Source organism: Struthio camelus, chromosome 2 (assembly GCF_040807025.1).
Source record: "Struthio camelus isolate bStrCam1 chromosome 2, bStrCam1.hap1, whole genome shotgun sequence".
NCBI lineage: Eukaryota > Metazoa > Chordata > Aves > Struthioniformes > Struthionidae > Struthio > Struthio camelus.
In genome coordinates, this window is record NC_090943.1 from 164,398,662 (window position 1) to 164,416,812 (window position 18,151).

Below are 18,151 nucleotides of genomic sequence, written 5' to 3' on the forward strand. Positions count from 1 at the left end.
ATCAATGCTTTGCAGGAACCTCTTTGACTGTTTGTGCCTAGCTGTGCTCTCTTCCCAGCAGATGTCAGGGTGGTTGAAGTCTCCCATAAGAACCAGAGCCTGTGATCGTGAGGCTACTTCCAGCTGTCTGTAGAAGGCCTCATCGACTTCCTCTTCCTGGTCTGGTGGCCTGTAGTAAACAACCAGAACATTGTCACCCATGTTACCCTGCCCTTTAATCCTTACCCATAGGCTCTCCACTTGCTCTTCATCCACCCCGAGGCAGAGCTCTACACATTCTAGTTGCTTCCTCACATAAAGGGCAACTCCACCTCCTTGCCTTCCTGGCCTGTCTTTCCTAAAAAGCACATAGTCATCCATGACAGCACTTTAGCACTTTAAAGAAACTCATCTAAACACAAAGGGAAGGTGAGGCACTGGAGAGATGGTAACAAGAACGATAGGATGAACGTTGCTTCCATAGCTGGTCAGCCACCCTAATCACCTTATGTAGTGTACACTTGCTGCAGCAAAAGCTTGTCACTTTTCTCTGTAGAGCTATATTCCCTCTCATCTCCTAAAAGTTGTTTTATTGTTCTTATTAGACTTGCCTCTCGTTCCTCTGGCCTTATCTATTTCATTGTGTGCTGCAGCTATGAAAACACTTTTTCACTAGTTCAGCCACATCATGCCATTCTCAAGTCTTTGGCCAATTTCTCTGCTGCTGAAGGCTTGAGGTCTACATGATTTGTTTTTTCTTCCCGCAGAGTAGTTTAGGGGTCTTTATCATTCAGCAGATTTTTCAGATCTTGGAAATAAGTCACAAATGTAGTAAGGCAAAGTACCAAGCTCAGAAGAAGCAGAAATCAGCTTTAAGTTAACCAAAAGTAGCATAAAAATGCAAAGCAACTTTTTTGCATCTGTTGCAATGGGCAGGCCGTTCCCAGGAAATGTAATCCAGCAGATATGCACAAAAAGAGACCTTGCTTGGTGCTCTGGGCTTTGGATAGACAAATCACATTTTTAAGGAAATTCATCCATTCAGTCAGGCCCAGAGTAGACATACTGAACGAATGGATGAATTTCTGCCAAAAAAATAATACACTCAAGTGTGAATATGCCTATTGCTAGGTTTCTCATGCAGCAATTCCCTGATAATATTCTGTATTCTGTGTTATTTAGGAGTTTTGATGAGATGATAACAGTAGTTCCTTCCTGCATTAAAATCTGTGATTTTTTTTTTCTAGTTAATATGAGCTTTCAGGTTCTTGAATTTATTGTCTGCTACTTCAGTTTTATTTTCTTCAGTTGGCACGGCCATAATACAAAGTAGAACATCGTGTGTATTGGGAGTAAACCAAGTGGAAAGGACACAAAAAAATGCTAGGATACTTTGGCAAGTCAAATGTATCTATAGGGCTTTTTTGGTACAAAGGTGGATAAACTTGGCAATTTAATCCCATTAGGAGTTAAGTTTTTTCCATATGTTTTGATTTTCATGAAAAGAAGAAAGAAAAAAAATTGTTCATCTGTTTTTCAAATGCTTTTTCCCATTTGTTTGGCAGAACTTTGTAACGTGAGGAGACGCAATGAACCAAACGCATCCCTAGAGCTGTAGAGGTCACACAAGGCCTTATATTGGCTCATTAGGTTTCTGTAAATATCTAGTCATTCCTTTGTTTTTTTTTCCTCCCTGTAATCATGTCCTCTTTACTTTCCTAAGATGTATGTTTATATATATATATTTTATATATATTTTTACTTATCATCAAAATGAATGTCATAGTCCATGCAAAGTGCATTGTAGTGTTGCAAGGCTGCTGCTCTACCATAACGCTGCTGATGTGGTGCCTGTTAATAGCCTTCGATACTTGATCCCACTCTGCAAATCTACTGGTATTAATGTGAAGAATTTAGACGTGTGCAAATAACCACATTGTTATTTTCAACATTTCTTGTTAAAATTAATTTTAAATTTATGTATTGAAAATGAAAGCAAAAAGGGGCTATAAGATCAGGCAGATATGTGGCTTTTTTATGTACAAATCATATACCTGTTCTTTAGGGGGAGAGATGTGATGAAATCGTACCCCCACTGCAATCAGCAGGAGTTTTATCACCTACTCCAGTGAGCCTGGGTTTTGCCCATGCTCTTCAATCCGGTCACTGTGTGAATAATATCTTCTTGTCATAGCTAAATGATGATGGATAGATGTTTTATTTTGTCTTCCTAGTTACATAGTGATAGGCCTATCCTTGCCTATGAGATGTTGAACGGGGTCTTGAATATGAGGCGGAGAACCCAAAACTAAACCTTGATCCCATCTCTACTACCAGCTCTTTCGCAGCCTTAGTTAGAGTGAGCACAGTAATGCTCATAAAAGTTTAAATGTAAAGGATCAACGATTTTCTTATCTCACAAATCTGTTGCAGGTCACTAGCATCTGCCGAGTTCAGTGAGTAATGTGAGTTTGAACGTACTGTTTCTTTTACACTTCTCAGACAAGGAGTGTAACTGAAAAAAATGAGTATTTTTGCCTTCTGAAGTATGAGTTGCAATGTTTTAACTGAAATGAAAGGGTTGTGCAGTCATCAAAGAAGGAAGGAACTGCCCTGTAGAGCAGTTATGGCTAACACCACCCATGTCCTCAATGTGGTGGGGCTGGTAACTGGAACCTCTAAAGTTGTATACTGTTGTTGTTGTTGTTGTTGTTGTTGTTGTTGTTGTTGCTTGGCCATGCCTAGTTCTAGGTAGAGCCCAGGCTTGATATCACAGAGAACAAGGAGTTTTTTGGCTGACATCTCTAGTCAAAGCTGGGGTAACCAGAAGACCATATGAGAGCCAGGGGTTTGCAAGCTGTGGCTTGAAAAATATGGCTGCTAGTCTGCATTTGTTTTAAAGACGTCATTTTTTTTTTTTCAAAGTAGAAGCCGAAAACAGTACACCTTGGGAAAAAAAGGAATGTTTATGTCGTGAAAATGGCAGTATAATGAATGTATTCAACAGTATATAAAGGAGTATGAGGAAAAAAAAAAAAAGACCAAAATTGTTTGTATAGATGAAGATGGTATGAATTTTGGAGTGAAAATATCAGCTAAATTCCTCCCACACACTGAGTGCTAAGCTGTGGTGTCAGATTCTTTACTAGGATTAAATTTCCATTTTTGTGGTTTTAGTTATTAGTAAAAAATTTAAAAGCACAAAAATATGGAAACATGTGGCTATACACGTGTTTCCTGTTCTAAAGCATATATTTTGGAAAAACATTCTATTAATAGTTGTCTGTACTTTATGAGGACGAAGAAATTTATCATCCTTGATCAATACAACTAAAAAGACAGTGGCACGTAAACATCTATTTGGTATGCTCACTAATGGTTTAGACTGATTCTTCTTCACCTTGCCTTTTCTAACTCCACTAGTCTGCTGGTAGCTCTAGCTTAACTCTGGCAAGAGTTATGTTTATCTTGTTATTTTAAAAAATTAAATGATTGGATAGTAGTGGGCAGTTAGGTATTTTCATATTGTATAGGGTGGCCTTTGAATTATGATGTTAATTTCCACTGGCTTGTATCCATGCATGATGGATTTTTTTTTTACCCCAAAATTGCATTAAACAAACTAAAAATAGAAGAAACCGTGACTCAAAAGGCTTTGAGATCATTTAAGACTGTTTGATCATGGGAAGGTTTATAAACAGGTTTATAAGGTTTATAAACAACAATTAAAAAAAAAAAAAAAGAGAGAGATAAGCATCAGACCATAGTCTGTCATTAATCGTCAGTGAATTTCCAGTATGAAATAATTAGCCAGATCTAGAACAAGGACAAAGTTCAGAATAAGATCTATGTCTTAATATATTGTGAATCACAATGTGAGGTCTCTGCAGTCCCTGCTGCAAATTATGCATTTAGTTCTAATGTAGAATAGCATGGTGGTCTGTCAGATCGTTTTCTCTTGTTTTGAGTGCCATGGTAATCAGTAATAACAATTCCATTTAGCAAACAAAAACTGTGACTTTTTTTTTAGTGTTCCAAAAGTTTGTGGTTAAGACATTAACTCTGACTGTGGGAAATCTAGGTTTATATCTATGCTTTGTTTAATTTGGAGCACGAATTTGAACCAAATCAACCGTAACCTGGGTGTTTGTTCTAAATGCTGAGCTTCTCATCTTTTAGTCTCTCTCTAAAGAAAGACTAAAGACTCTCTCTTTTCTCTAGTCATTGTAGTGGCAGTTTCTTTTTGTATGCAAAAGGAACCATAGTTCTAGAGAGAAAGAAGTTGAGTATCTAATGGGTAAGAAATCCCCTTCTCTCTGTTTTTCTTGGAAACATTTTAAATGGTAATTCCATTTTAGGGATAAGGAAAATACCAGTACCTTTCAAATTAAAGATATTGGCATTGTATACTGAAAATTCTCAGTAAGTGATAGTTCAGGATCTGCAGTTAAATTTTGGGCTATGAATTCCATGAAATTTCTGATTTTCCCACTTTTTTTTTTTTTGTACAATTGATAACTACTCCCTCTGAAATCAAGTACTAAGTTGTCTTCAAGCTGAGCTCCCTTAATGTGAGTGAAACGGTAGGATCTGGCTCTTAGCTGCTCTATGGCTTAGTTTACCAAAAATGTTGACATCCTAAATTAAAAAATAATATGCATGGAAGATTTGAAACAGTACCCTTACATGAAGTCCAGCCCCGTGAAGTCGCTGGAGCCATGATTTAATCCTTACATGTAACTGCATTCACCAGTTTTATTAATGTTACAGGTCTATTGCTTGAAAAGGAACTTCTTTAGGGGAAGTTAGTCAATGTTATTTTCTCTTCCTATTAAAAAAAAAAAAAAACATACGCACAAAATCTATGCAGTCGTTATCATCTCTGCGGTCCTCCCTTTTATCAAACTGTCCTCTAAAGCCCCAGAAGTTGTTGGGCTCTGCATTTCCCCATGTAGAGCTGACACTGATGAAGTGCTTGCTTACATTGCACTCTGGGGTATCGGGAGTGCGGTGGGGAGCAGCTCAGCATAGAAAAAACCCTCCATGCAGAACCAAGCAGGGTACAACAGCGAAGCTTACCTGCTTCTCTGTCGCTCCCCTCTTTCTCCCACCCTGCTTTCCTTCCAGTGCAAACAGTGCCACTACGTGGCGCTACCATGAGCTATGGGCTCTGTCTCTTCACTGCTCCCAAAAGACTCCAGAATCCTGGTTTGGGAATTTCTAGCCACTTTGCAGTCCTCTCTGGCAGTACTGCATGATGGTCAGAGCCTGAAGGAAAAGAAAGAAAAGTTCCCCGATGTTTTCCCTCTGGCTGTCATCTAGATCTTTTGCAGTTGTCTTTACTGCTGATCTGTGCGCACATTTGTGCATCTCTTCACTTCATCCTCTTACTACTGATACTCACTGGCCAGGGTGTGGTACCATCAGCCAGAAATATTGAAAGCAGCCCATAAAATTATAACATTTCGTTCCACTTTTTGCCTCTTTCCAAACCTATTGCATTTGTATGAATAATTTCAATCCTAATGAGATCTCATTTTAGGAGTTGGCTGAATTTTAGTTTGGGCTGTGAACGTATCCGATTTCACCTCTAGAAACACAAGGGCTGAGAGCACAGTCTCATCTTGGGATAAGCCCTCACAGCCAAATTCAGTCCTACTGTAACTTCTTTAAATGAGTACATTTGTCCTTCACTGCATCTTAAGTAATTTTATGTCATCTATTCTACTCCAGAGTGACTCTATTTTGAAAAGGTAATAGCTCCTTTAAGTGTATAGTACTTTTGCTACAATACTTACACCAAACATTGCTGTAATGTTCTGGGCCAAGCAAATTATTTTTAAAGCAAAATTATTAAACTATGATCTTGCTTAATCCTTATATAAACATTTGGGGAAGAAAAATATGCTTTAATCTTGTTTCAGTTCTACATTTTTATGGTGAATAATCTGTGAATAATTCACTTTCCAGATGCAAAGTATTACTAAGGTATTATGATAAGACTAAGGAAAATACAACCAAAGATGTATTTCATTTAGAAGGCAGTGTGTTTGTTTCTCAAAACGGAGGATTTGGAGAGAGGGTAGTGCCACCACTCCTAAAATGTAAAGGAGTCATCTTGCTTTCATTCCACCTGCCCATGATGATTTGGAATATAAGCCTTGTTCAATTATAGGCAGCATCTGGGTTATATCAGTGCTGCTGCATTTCATGTCTGAAGATAAAAGAGTTTCAGTTGTGCCACCTTTCAGCAACAACCTTTTCAGGCTCTGAAGATGAAATCTGGCGGAGTGGATCTGGGATTTGTTTGTCCCTCCCTCAAAGGCGAAGTGCTCCTTCTCCCAGGTCCCCTCTTGCTGTCTGCCTTGACGTTACTAGCATTTAACCAAGTCAGTAGGACCTTTATCTGAATAAGGGATACATAAAACGCAATTGGACCAGAAATGTCTTATTCTGAGCTGTGATGCAAAGCTGTGTGTTGAGCACAGTTTCATTATATTTTGATTAGTAGATGATACCTGCTGCTTAACCTGTTTTTCTGCAGGACTTTGATATGTTAGGAACTTTGACATTTTAATTAATGTAACCTTCACTGCTGGGTCCCACAAGGGTGGTTGTCTTGCCTGACCAATCTTGTTCCTGAATTGTTGAAATATTTCTTATTATATATGTTAAATGTTTTATAGGTGTAAACAACGATCATTCTTTCTTAAATCTGTTCTAAGCAATTTTCTCAAGCCTGCTTTGATTTGACTGCCGTACAAAACTAGGGGAGAACACACTGCGGGAAGCAAAACCACTTAGCCAAAAAATAAATTAGATTGAAACTATGTCTAAGAGAATCTTTATAAACATCTCCTATTACATCTAGCCTTATCCAAAGACTTGGGGTAGAATCCTGGCCCCACTGAAGTTAATGGAAAAACTCCAGTTGCCTTCAAGAAGGGCCAGGATTTTATTCCAAGTCGCTGAAATAAACCATAATTAACCTTCTGGCACGGCTGCCATATTCCACATCACTACTTGCTTCCGTTCATCCTTTCTGAATTTCATCTTAGTGAGAACCTATGAAAAACTCAATAGTCATGTAAGCAATAACTAAGCGGCTTTTTTCCGTTATCACTGTTTCTTATCTGTCCGGTTAATTCAGCAGATCTGCCCTGTTGCCTTCCACAATTCCCACTTGTAAAAATTGCGAAGGACCCTTCACTGACTTAATGGAAAATTCTCTTTATTTTTACTTCTTTTATGTTCTGATTTAAGAAGCCCCAGAGTTCACAATCATCTGATTAATGGTCATTCATTATTTAAAACTCTACTATGTTCTTTTAATTAAACTATTTCCCCTTCTCCCCCCAAAAAATAAACGATGAAGATTTTAACTATGTTTATATAAATATTTTTTAGTTCAGCTCTGGAGCTCTTGCCGGATGTTCAGTATGCGTTTGGACTGCCATTCTACCCAAAGTACGAAGAACAATTCACTCTGGAGGAAAAGAGCCTTTCCTTACAAATTATGCAGTATATCTCCAATTTTGTAAAAGCTGGGTAAATATGTGACATTTAACAGCTGCTGTGGTTGGGGAGGGTTGGAGGAGTAAAGTGAATGTAGGTCAGATTCTGTCTTCGCTCGAGTAGTCTCTATTTATTCCAGCAAGTTACACTCCTACAGAGGGGACTTTGGTCAATGATGTTGGAAAGGAACGGCCAAGTTTTCAAGTAGATACTGAAGATTCATAGTATGAGGCTTAGCTAGATATAATAGGAATTTTATCTCTGTGGAGCACCTGCAAATACCACATAAATACATGGAGGCTACCAAGGCCTCGGTGTTGTTTTCAGAGCTTAGTTCTAGGGCCCCAAAACTGAACTGTTGGGGCCGTCTCCTTTGTTCCCAGGAGAAACTGGAAAACACGTGAAGAAATAGTGCACCCTTTTCCAACTACCCTGAGAATAACTCTCAGCTTCACTGTGCTGTGGCTGTGCCTGTAGACAAAGAGTATCTGTGAGAAGCTAGTGTGGGTACTGTGACTTTTTGTGCTCTTTGGAGAACCTTGGGTTGCTCTGGAGCCAAAGATGCTAAAGTGGTTGATGAGCCTGTACCAACACAGACTTTGTGCAAGTGTTCCTTAGGAAGTGAACCAGCCTAATAAGTGGCTGTTAGGTGAGAAACACTGAACAATTTATCAGTTAGGGCTGAATTTGAACCTTAATGGTCAGAGAGACTGAACACGCATTATCTTGACCCAGCCAATCTTCTTCTGCATTTTATTGTTTATGTCCTTGTTTTCTAATAATCATTTCTGCTCTTCCCTTAGAAATCCAAATTACCCTCATAGTTTCTCAAGAAGGATGTCTGGAGTGATGCCTCCCTGGCCTAAGTTCCTGCCAAACGATGATGGCGATAACTACAAGGAGTTCACCGTTTCCTTGCCAACTCTTAAAGGACTGAAAAAAGGAGACTGTTCCTTTTGGTCTGATTATATAAGACGACTGAAAGCATCCACAGGTAAGCAGAGTCTCTTCTGTCATTAAATAAGATCTAATTTCTCTGTTTAATGTTTCCCTTTATCTGTGATCCTATCAACATTACTATTCCAGAATGGAAGAATGCTCTTCACAGATGAAACAGCTTGCACTGTCCAGGATATATAATTGAGACTGCCCTAAGACTAAAAAGATGCAATAACAGTTGCATTAAACCTCCTTCTTTTACAGCTGATAGTCTGTAATAAAGTTTTGTTGTCCTGGAGTTAGAGAAATCTTCCCACAGTGATTATAGGAAATATTATGAAGCTATAGATTCCAATCATTTGTTTACTACTTGCAGTCATAATATAGATATTGGCTAAACTGGAAGACTAGCTATACAGGCCTCATTTGCCTAGTAAAAGCATGTAAAATGCTGGTGCTGAGGTTCATATGACCGAGGAGGAGCACAAAAGCTTTTATCCACTGTAAGGTTGTAACTGAGGCTCTTCCTTTAGGTTTATCTCAATATGGATGCTGCGTGCTTCTACTTCACACTAGATACTTTTCTTTGACTTTCTGAATAGCTGTGCTTGTTATGCTCCTTGTGTTTCTCCTTTGTCTCAATGAATTTCCATGAAGTTGTGAGACTCCTTCAATTTTTTTCCTTACTGCTCAGGGCAGTAAGACCACCACTGCTGGAGTTTCAATCTGCTGCTCTATCCTGGACACTTAACCTGAACACAAAGAAACTCACCTTCATATCTGTGTATTTTGTTAATAAATTTTGATAGCCTTAAGAAAAACAAACAAAACTACCCCTTTTCAGCAGACTGAAATGTTTTGAACTGTCTTTGCAGGTCTCTAAGCTTACAAGGGTGGGGTTTTTTTTGTTTTTTTTTGTTTGTTTGTTTTTTTATGTTCTACAAAATGCCTAAGGACTCGTTTTCACACTGGACATAGTCCAGACCTTTTCTGCTTTGTATGGACTTGCATATCTGGAAGTTTAGTCTTCAAGATGCCAAGGTACCCAGGCCTGGTGGCCTTACAGACCACCTCAAATGGACTGAAGCTGATCTGTAAGTGACATGAGACTACATGTCTTAGAGCTCAGAACCATCAGGTTGGCCGTTCTGATGCAAACATAAGCATCAGTGCTTTTGTTCAAGAGACTGCCTGAATCAGTACTCAGGGTCTTTCTCCAAAAGTGGACTGAAGATTTTGCTGTAGGCCTTTTCATCAGTTCCTTGGTACCCTTCAGTGTATTTCAAGTTCTAAGGAGACATTTTGTTCCTTCTGATGTTTTTCTGCTGGTTCAGACATTTAGACATTTCTGGTTTGCAGGCATTTATTCTGATATTTAAACAGTCCTGGGTATACCTTCTAGAACTTTCAGGACTTAATCTCACAGCATTATGGACATATAATCCCGTCCTGACCTGAAATCACAGCACTGGCAGGATGGCTTCTGACTGAGCACCACGGACAGAGACTACACCCAGCATGTATAGGAATCCTGGAAAAAAGTGGGAAAATGTTTACCATGAGGAGACCGTTTTTGAGATGGAGGAGGTTTAAAAGTGTTCAAGTCGGCATAAAAGCACAACGTTCACGCATGGGTCAGTCCAAAGATCTGTCTAGCTAAATATCCTGTCCTCAACAGTGGCCAAAAACAAAAATTTAAGACTAAGTATAAAAACAGAGAGAGAGAGAAAGAGAGAGATCTACTGAAAGAGCTGGAAAAAAAAGTGAGTCAAATGTTGGAAAACAAGCCATACAATGAGATTTATAGATTAATAAGGAGAGGTTTTAGAAGGCATATGTCAACATGTTATTCTGCAAGCAGAAGTGAGTTCACTCTGCCTGCTCTCCAAGCCATTATTTGCTTGGGCTCAGCACCATGGCAATGCAGTTTCACAGTTCACTTCTGTTAAATTCCATTTCATAGCAACACTGGCTTGTCACTTTGCCTCTATAGTTGTCTTCAGTCTTAGCCTGGAATACTGAAATTTCTCATATGACTTTTGCTTAAATAGATATCACACACAACCCACTTCTGCTCCAGACATTAGGCTTAAGACTTACAGAAACTTCTGCTTTGGGTCTCTTAATAGCACTCTTGGTCCACTCTAGAAAAGATTCCTAATATCCATCAGTTCATCTAGAAGAACTGTATGAATTTCAGGTGCTGATGGCTGAACACCCTCAAACAATTTCATTTTGAAAGGAGATGGTGCTGAAATTCCCACCAAAGCAGTTTCAGTCCAACACTATAAGTCTGTCATTTACATGTTTCCCAAAAATCACATTCAACAGGAGTGGACAAGTGGAGATATAGGATATGTCCAAGACTGTTCAGTCAAGAGGATTAAAATCTTCAGATTGTTTAAAAAATAAATAAATAAAAAATCGCATTGTGCCATGTTACTGGTTGGCCGATGTACCTTCCCGAAGCTGGAGTGGCTTGTTATACCTCCGTGCTGAGCTCAAGCACTGCCACTCTGAGTGCTTCAGACTCAGTCTGTTATGAAGCGCTGCCAGGTAGTCGTGCGGAATCCTTGCTTGATGTTGGATTCTAGATATGAGAGAGCAATCCTGCAAGCTTTTTTTGGCTAATGCACCTGGCACTCCATCCTGAGGGGGAACTGTTCATCAGTCAGCTATTGTGAGATCCAATCTAACACATACTTAGTGAAAAAAGAGCATTTTTTAGCCTTTGTGTAATTACAAATTCTCATGATAGTGTTTTGGACTGCGTAATTCACTGTCCGTTGTGACCACTGAGTCTCAGTTATTCTGAGTTGCAAGGAATCCAAGGGAGGGATGCTAGACTCTTTACCGCCTCATGCGAAGAAGATGGAGTTCACAAGAGTGGCTGCAAGAGACACACTCCTAATGAAACAATCTCCTTTTCATGTCCAAGTGCACAGCTGTAGTGGGGTTATTTTGATGTGATTTCAAACAGCTGTTATGAGCTCTGTTTTGTCCATCTTACCTTTTCCTTCAGATCAATATCAGTTTCACCTATCGTCTGCGATTTATAAATAAGAAAATCAATATATTTCAGTAAATCGGAGATGAACTGGATGAACCAGTGATCATAAAAATCTAACTGCAACTAGATTTTCACAAACTTTTTTTGCTCCTTTATTTGCTGCTATGTGACATTCCTTGACTTAGAAATGTCAAATTAGGGGTAAATAAAGGCTCATAGCAGTCTCCATGTCTTAGTCCCTAGGTCTCAGTCCAACAGGAAGCTGAGTTACTCCTAAACTCTTAAATTCCAGTTTCTGAAATAAAGCTTCTAATATTCAGAAACACTTGGACAGCTGAAGTTGCATATCTTCTAGGTTATTCACTGCTGGATATAGAAGCTGTTGTATATATATCCAGCTAAACTGTTACCTGTAACTCTCTTTCCATGAAGTAAAAATATTGTCCAAGGTGAAATAGCTGCTTCATTATGTGATCAGACTATAATATTTAATGATGGAATGTAGCATTCGTACTTGGCATATAATTGAAATGTCCGTGGTCATAACTGAACATAATTTAACAAAAGTCACTTCGTAAATGCAATGATTCTTCATGGTATTTACTGACAGTGCCTTTGCAAAGCACGGGACAAAGTCTGAATCTGTTTCATTACAAGTGACTTATAACCCTGTTGAAATTTTATTTCAAACCAGTTTGTAAAGTAGGCATTTGGGAAGGGGGGCAGTTCACCTAGATGCGGGGGGGAGTTATGCAAGTGATGGTGCTTGAGAAGATCTGGGTTTAGTAAGTGGTGTTTGGCTGGTTGCTTTTCAGTGAGAATTCAAGTATGTGCTTTATATTCTAAATTATGATGGTTTCCATGGGGATCATCAAAGCCAGAAACGAGAAGAGTGGCCATTGTGGAAAAAGCTGTGGATGGCTTTTTCCAGGGAATGTGTTAACAACTTGAAATTCAGTCAAAAACAGGAGATCCAGAATGTTTATGGACATTCAGACAGCATGTTTGAGTGCTAAAATTCCCCTTACGTGGGCTAGTCGATTGCGCTCTGTAACAGTGAATCCCTCGATGAGGACGCTGCACCTTGAACAGGTGGACTAGGATCCAGTCCACATCATTTAGTCATCTAACTGATATCTAAACTAAACCATTCCTCCTAAAAGCAGTGCTTATGCAGCCAGTATTGTCACTGGGGAGAAGGAGATATCTGTAGTGCCTCCAAAGTGAAATCTTGCCTAACTCAGGTGCCTAAATTAAGATGTTTAAGCATATTTTGTGTGTCTGCGGTAGCTAGAATGGACCTCACCTGTAGGCTTAGAGAACTGAAAGGCTAACAAAGGTAAAATGTTCTCCATTAGCTTTGAGACACCATGTGTAGCCACACAAGAGTCCAGACAAAGCAACAGTGTTCATAGTTCAGAATTGAGTCAACCCTGATTCAGGAATGTTGTGGTTAGGATTCATCTTTTCCTCATTTTATTCACACCTTCTTTTTGGAAATCTCTTCTAGAAAACAGATTCCTTTAGTATGAGGGACATCTGTGCAGCACTGAGAGCACTCTGGCTAGGATCCATTAAACAAACACCTTCAGTACACTTTCTTGGCACAATATTGTCTTGTTGAAGCAATTGCACTTCTGAAATAGGGTGAAAGACTAAAATCACAAAAGGCAAAGAGTAAGGAGGAAGAGCTGGATCAGAGGCGGGTACACGAGGCTTTATGCATTCCAGACACAGACAAAAATTAATATTCCCCATACTTCCTGCCTCTTAGGTAAGGGTCATGAGCTCATACAAAAAAGAAAATAAGTCTTGCACAGGTGTGGTGCAAACTGTTATGCATTCCAGTGACGGTTATTTGAAGCCTGCTGGAAGAATGATTATTAATTAGCATTATGTGGTCTGCCATTGCCCTAAAGCAGTTTGCAAGTGGACTGCAAACTGAGGAAAATAGCTTCCTGAACATTTATAGCTGCATAAGAATGCTCTTATTAAAGTGTCGTTGACAAAATATATACCTTCTAGCTTGCTGCATCAAAGATGATGTATTTATTTTAATCCTAATTATGCTGGATTTTTTTTAGGAAGTGCAAGTAATGGAGAGAAATCTGCAGAAAACAGTCCTAGTGAAGCCCCCAGCGCAAGGCTTAACTCCCAGGAGACACTGAGCCAACCTGTGGGAGACGGGGTGGCTTACAGCAGATAGAGAGGATGCTATTGGATGCTTTAGTCATGCAGTTGTACATCCAAGAAGCAATGTCACACCAGATGAACACAGTTGTTTCCTCTAGTGTACTTTCTGAACAAGTAAAGTAGACCTTGAGCAGTATGGTTAAGGATATATGCCTCTCTAGTATACTGCTAATATAGCACAAAATAAGCGCTATTGTTTTAGGCCAAAAGAAACTGCAATTTGTAAAATGAAGTATCAATAAAAACTGCAAAACCAAAACTGAAGTACTTGGACTTATTTCTTGCAAACGCCCAGACACCTGCACTACTGCCTGCAGTACCACTTGCCAGAAAAAGGCGTGCACTGAAACTCTGAGAAGTCCCTCAGCTGATGAGGCTTGAATTGGCTAGGTGTCATATCTGATTTGTTGTTTTTTCTTATTCATCCTGTCACAAGCTGCCACTAGGAGAGGGAGCATGACTTTGCATTCTGGAGAGAATGAAAAAGTGTCAAAGTGTGGAGGGGTTGGATCCAGGAAGACTGGCCTTTGAAGGGACTCACGAGTGTGCTTTGGGTTTGTTCAAATGAGGTTGGAAAGGCTCATGTACATGCTATATTCTGCTCATGGTCACCTTTGAAAGTATGAATGAGACCGTTTGGATAAAGCAAAACATAGATGATACAAAATATGTTAAATAAGCATGTTAAATGCTCCTTGGAGCATTGATTTTTTGCAAAGAGAAGGTGTGATACAGAAATGTTTGGGAAGCGTAAGGAAAAGTGCATCATGGAATATCTTTAATAGCTCTGAAGGTAGTTTGGGTTAAGTGGTTAGTCCACTACTGGGATCATTTGGCAACAGATAATCCTTAATGAACAATATACGGCCACAATAATTTGTCCAATAGACAATGTCCAATGTTCATGCTACTTGAGAACAAAGAGTGAAATCAAGGCTGCATGAAGCCAGTGGCAAAATTCCCACTGATTTCAGTAAGACATAGATTTTTTTGTGCAGTGATGAAATGATTTCATAAAATAACCGATAAGTTTTTGTCTGCTGCCTGGGACCTTTGCCAGTGAATGAACATTTACTGCTGTCTGCCATTTATCCAGGTTTCCAAAGATTTTACCTTGCTTGGAGAAAAGCTATGTGTGTAACTCTTAGTTCTTATACTCTCATCCTGTTCAACAAACAATAAAAAGAACAGAAGAACACAGAACCTTGTTGACTAATTAAATACAAAAAAGCAAAGATGGGGAAATGAAATCATGTTTTCTGTCATTGTTATCTTTATATACAAAAGCTAACTCATAACAAAAAAAAGAGAAGATTTCAGAACTTTTTAAAAGCCCAGATCTTAATCATATAGCTCAACAGAGTGTGCTTTCTTTGCAGTAATTATATATAGAGCAGTTATGATTCCTTGGCCAAGACTGGCTTTACCTTTTCCTCTTTTAAGACTGCTTCTGGAAATTGAAGTCTGACAGATTCTATTTAAAACTGAATGCACCCTGCCAAAAGCCCTTCTATTAATAACCAGTATGATTATACATGTGTCCGCATACCCACATAGTCATGTACAAATCTCCTGCCCTGGGAGGACTCAGAGCTGAGCTACAGCATTTTGTGATTCTTATAACAGTGAACTGTATTAAAAAAGTGAGTCTCTCCAGCTCTGTCATTTAATACCCATGGTATCAGCACCCTCTTCCTCCTTAGCTTTACTCTAAAAGTTTGATGAATCTTTATTGTATTCACACAATCTGATTGTGTGAATCTGTTATATATATATTTTAATTAATCATCAGATATGATGTCACTTCTTTAAACCATTGCCTAGGGCATTCTACTTTTGCTACATTACCTAAGGCATTCTACACTTTGCTCTATATAATGGTTCTCCCATCTTTCATTGCACACACAAGGGACCTTCTCCCAGCTAGCATTCCTGCACTATATTGTTCAAAAAAATCAAATTATCCAGAATACTAGCCAAATCCCTGTGAAATATTGATATTAAATGAGATATTGTTTGTGGAAAATATAGCTGTATGTCAAGTTGTATTGTTGTACTGAGTCAAATGATCCCTTTAGGGAAAAATGGGCCATGAGACTAACAATTTTGATGAATCAACCCAATGTCCCATAACTTCTGTTAAAGAGACCGTAAAAGGCTGTTGTATGGACATCAGAGTACTAAATATAGTATATAAAGCATTTAAATCCTAGTAAATTCTAAATATTTATTATTATTATTATTTTATATAAGTGCATATTTACAAATATAAGTGCATATGAAAAAGTTCTTTCCCTGATGTATGCACTGGCTTTGGTAGTGTCATTCCAAACAGGACAGTTCCCCAAGAAGTAATTAATCTCAATTGCCTTTTAAATCTTTGAATTCTAATTATAAAAGAAAAAACCCCCAATACATTCCAAAAGGAAATGTAAAGTAATGCTCAGCTAAACTTCACTGATGGTCCTTTCATAATACTGTGAAGCTACTTCTTCTGCACCACAATATTGTACAGCATGAAATGTAATGTACAAAACTGAGCATCCTTGAGAAATATAATGCCCGGCAAGCCCAGCTGCCCATACAGCCAGTAATCGGAGTACAGATTTAAAAGGCTTCAGTGTTGACTCGTGTTTGTGCATAACCAAATATATGTTTCCCCACTCACTGCTCAGCTCCAGCTTGAGCCAGGATATGCCTCTGTAATTTGGAAAAGGGTTTTAATTTTGAGCTAACTATCACAACATGGCCTTATAGCCTCCTAATTACAGTCTTACCCATCTGGTAGACTTGGTAGGTATGTATGTATGACCAGATTTTTAGGTCATCCCTCCTAAGGTATTCAGCTTGACTGTCAGTTTGGTAAAAAAGCCTTTTTTTAAGTATGGAATTTTGTAAAATGTCTTGTTTTCATTAGTGGTTGACTCCCAAATTCACCCCATTGCACTGGACGCAGCTCTTCAGTCCATCCCATCTCTCTATGGGTTTCCTAGGAGCCCTTGCGCTTCTTTCTACAGTCCTTTGTTTTGTTTCCTCCTTCAAAAGCACAACACCCCATCCCCAGCTCTCTGCATCCTATTTGTCCCTGTTGCTCATCCTGTTTTCTCTCTGCACTTCTTTTAATCCCTCTCCCCACCAACTTCTTTTCATTTTGATGCAGAGCAGAGCAGTCTCATGATCCCTTTCCCATGTATACATCTAAATGTTTGTCCCCTCTTCCATTGTGGGTCCTTAAGACCAAATATCTTTGAAGCCCAAAATGTTGTTACTGCTGACATTTGCAGCAGCACAAGTGACCCGGTGTTTGAATGTACATCTGATTCACTTCCTGACTCTGCTACTGCTCCTCCTGGGGAACCACACTGGTAGGAATAACCCAGTCAGATCCAATAAGGAGGCTTAAGTAGCACAGAGTAACTGGGTTGACTGAGAGAAAGGTCAGGAGACTTAGTGATATGAAGAGGCAAACTCTGCTCCCACGTAAGGTATAACTCCTAGTGAGTAAAAAAAAAAAAAATACATTCTCAGACTATTTAGGTCACTGTGCTTTAATTTGGAATACCAAAGACTTTAGTGACGTGGTAGTGAAACAATGCACAGAGGCATGCTTTCCTCCCTCCTGCTGGAAATACCTACAATTTATTGAAAGTGAAACATCCTTTGAAACTACATTAGGAACACACACACGCACAAACCAAGCTAATGCCAGTTAAGACATTTCATCTGAACTCTTTTAAAGAGAAAAGCCATCAGAAACCTTCAGTATGCAGAGCTGAGTTATGTCATGGTTTAAGGCTTGAATGTTTAGACTACAGTATTTTCTGTGATTCTTTTGCATAGGAGATATTAGGCAACAGAAAATGTATTGCATTAGAAAGATTTTACCAGGCAGAGTTGGAAAAAAATAGCTGACTAAATGGCCAAACTGGAACGTTAATTGTTTTCATAAGAATTTCACACATACAGCTGGAACATCAAGGTTATTTTCCTGCTTTTGCAGGCAACCACATCATATAATTCTCTTGGCTAAATTTAACGTTTTGGTCTTTCACTGTAGCAGCATCACAGCCAAGGCTTTGTATTATATGACAGGCTCATATACTCTCTAACTTGCTCCAGCTACAATATATACCAGTGGCTTATATAGTAGTAATTAGGGATTTATGGACCATAGATCCTCCCTAAATGAAGCTAGAAAAATAAACATGATCACAAAGCCAAAGTTCCTCCACATGGTTCTCATTTGGTCCTTGAAACATAGAGTCAGCCTCCTAGCAGGGATTTTTATATAAGTTTCAGATGGTCAGAGAACTGGGTTAATAGGAAGTGTGACAGTCAATGCTTTTAACTTTCTATTAACTTTCTACTTCTATCTCCATGACATTGATCTGGCCTAAAGCTGCAAGGTCACTAGTTCCTGCCTCTACAGACATGAATCCTCTAGTATGGCCTTTGGTCACGATGATGTGAGCTCCCTCTCTTAGTTTTCCAGCTACCCAAGAAAGACCCTTTGAT

General features: G+C 38.9%; 1 protein-coding gene across 1 annotated transcript in view; it reads left to right on the plus strand.

Annotated features, from left to right (window-relative positions):
- The window catches only part of TG (thyroglobulin), a 167,560-nt gene extending 153,672 nt beyond the window's left edge, over positions 1–13,888 (plus strand). The window contains exons 46-48 of the mRNA XM_068933768.1: positions 7,387–7,527; positions 8,298–8,488; positions 13,528–13,888. Coding sequence (XP_068789869.1) covers positions 7,387–7,527; positions 8,298–8,488; positions 13,528–13,649 — 454 coding nt within the window. The 3' untranslated portion in view covers positions 13,650–13,888. The remainder of the gene's footprint in view (positions 1–7,386; positions 7,528–8,297; positions 8,489–13,527) is intronic.
- The last annotated feature ends 4,263 nt before the right edge of the window (positions 13,889–18,151 follow it).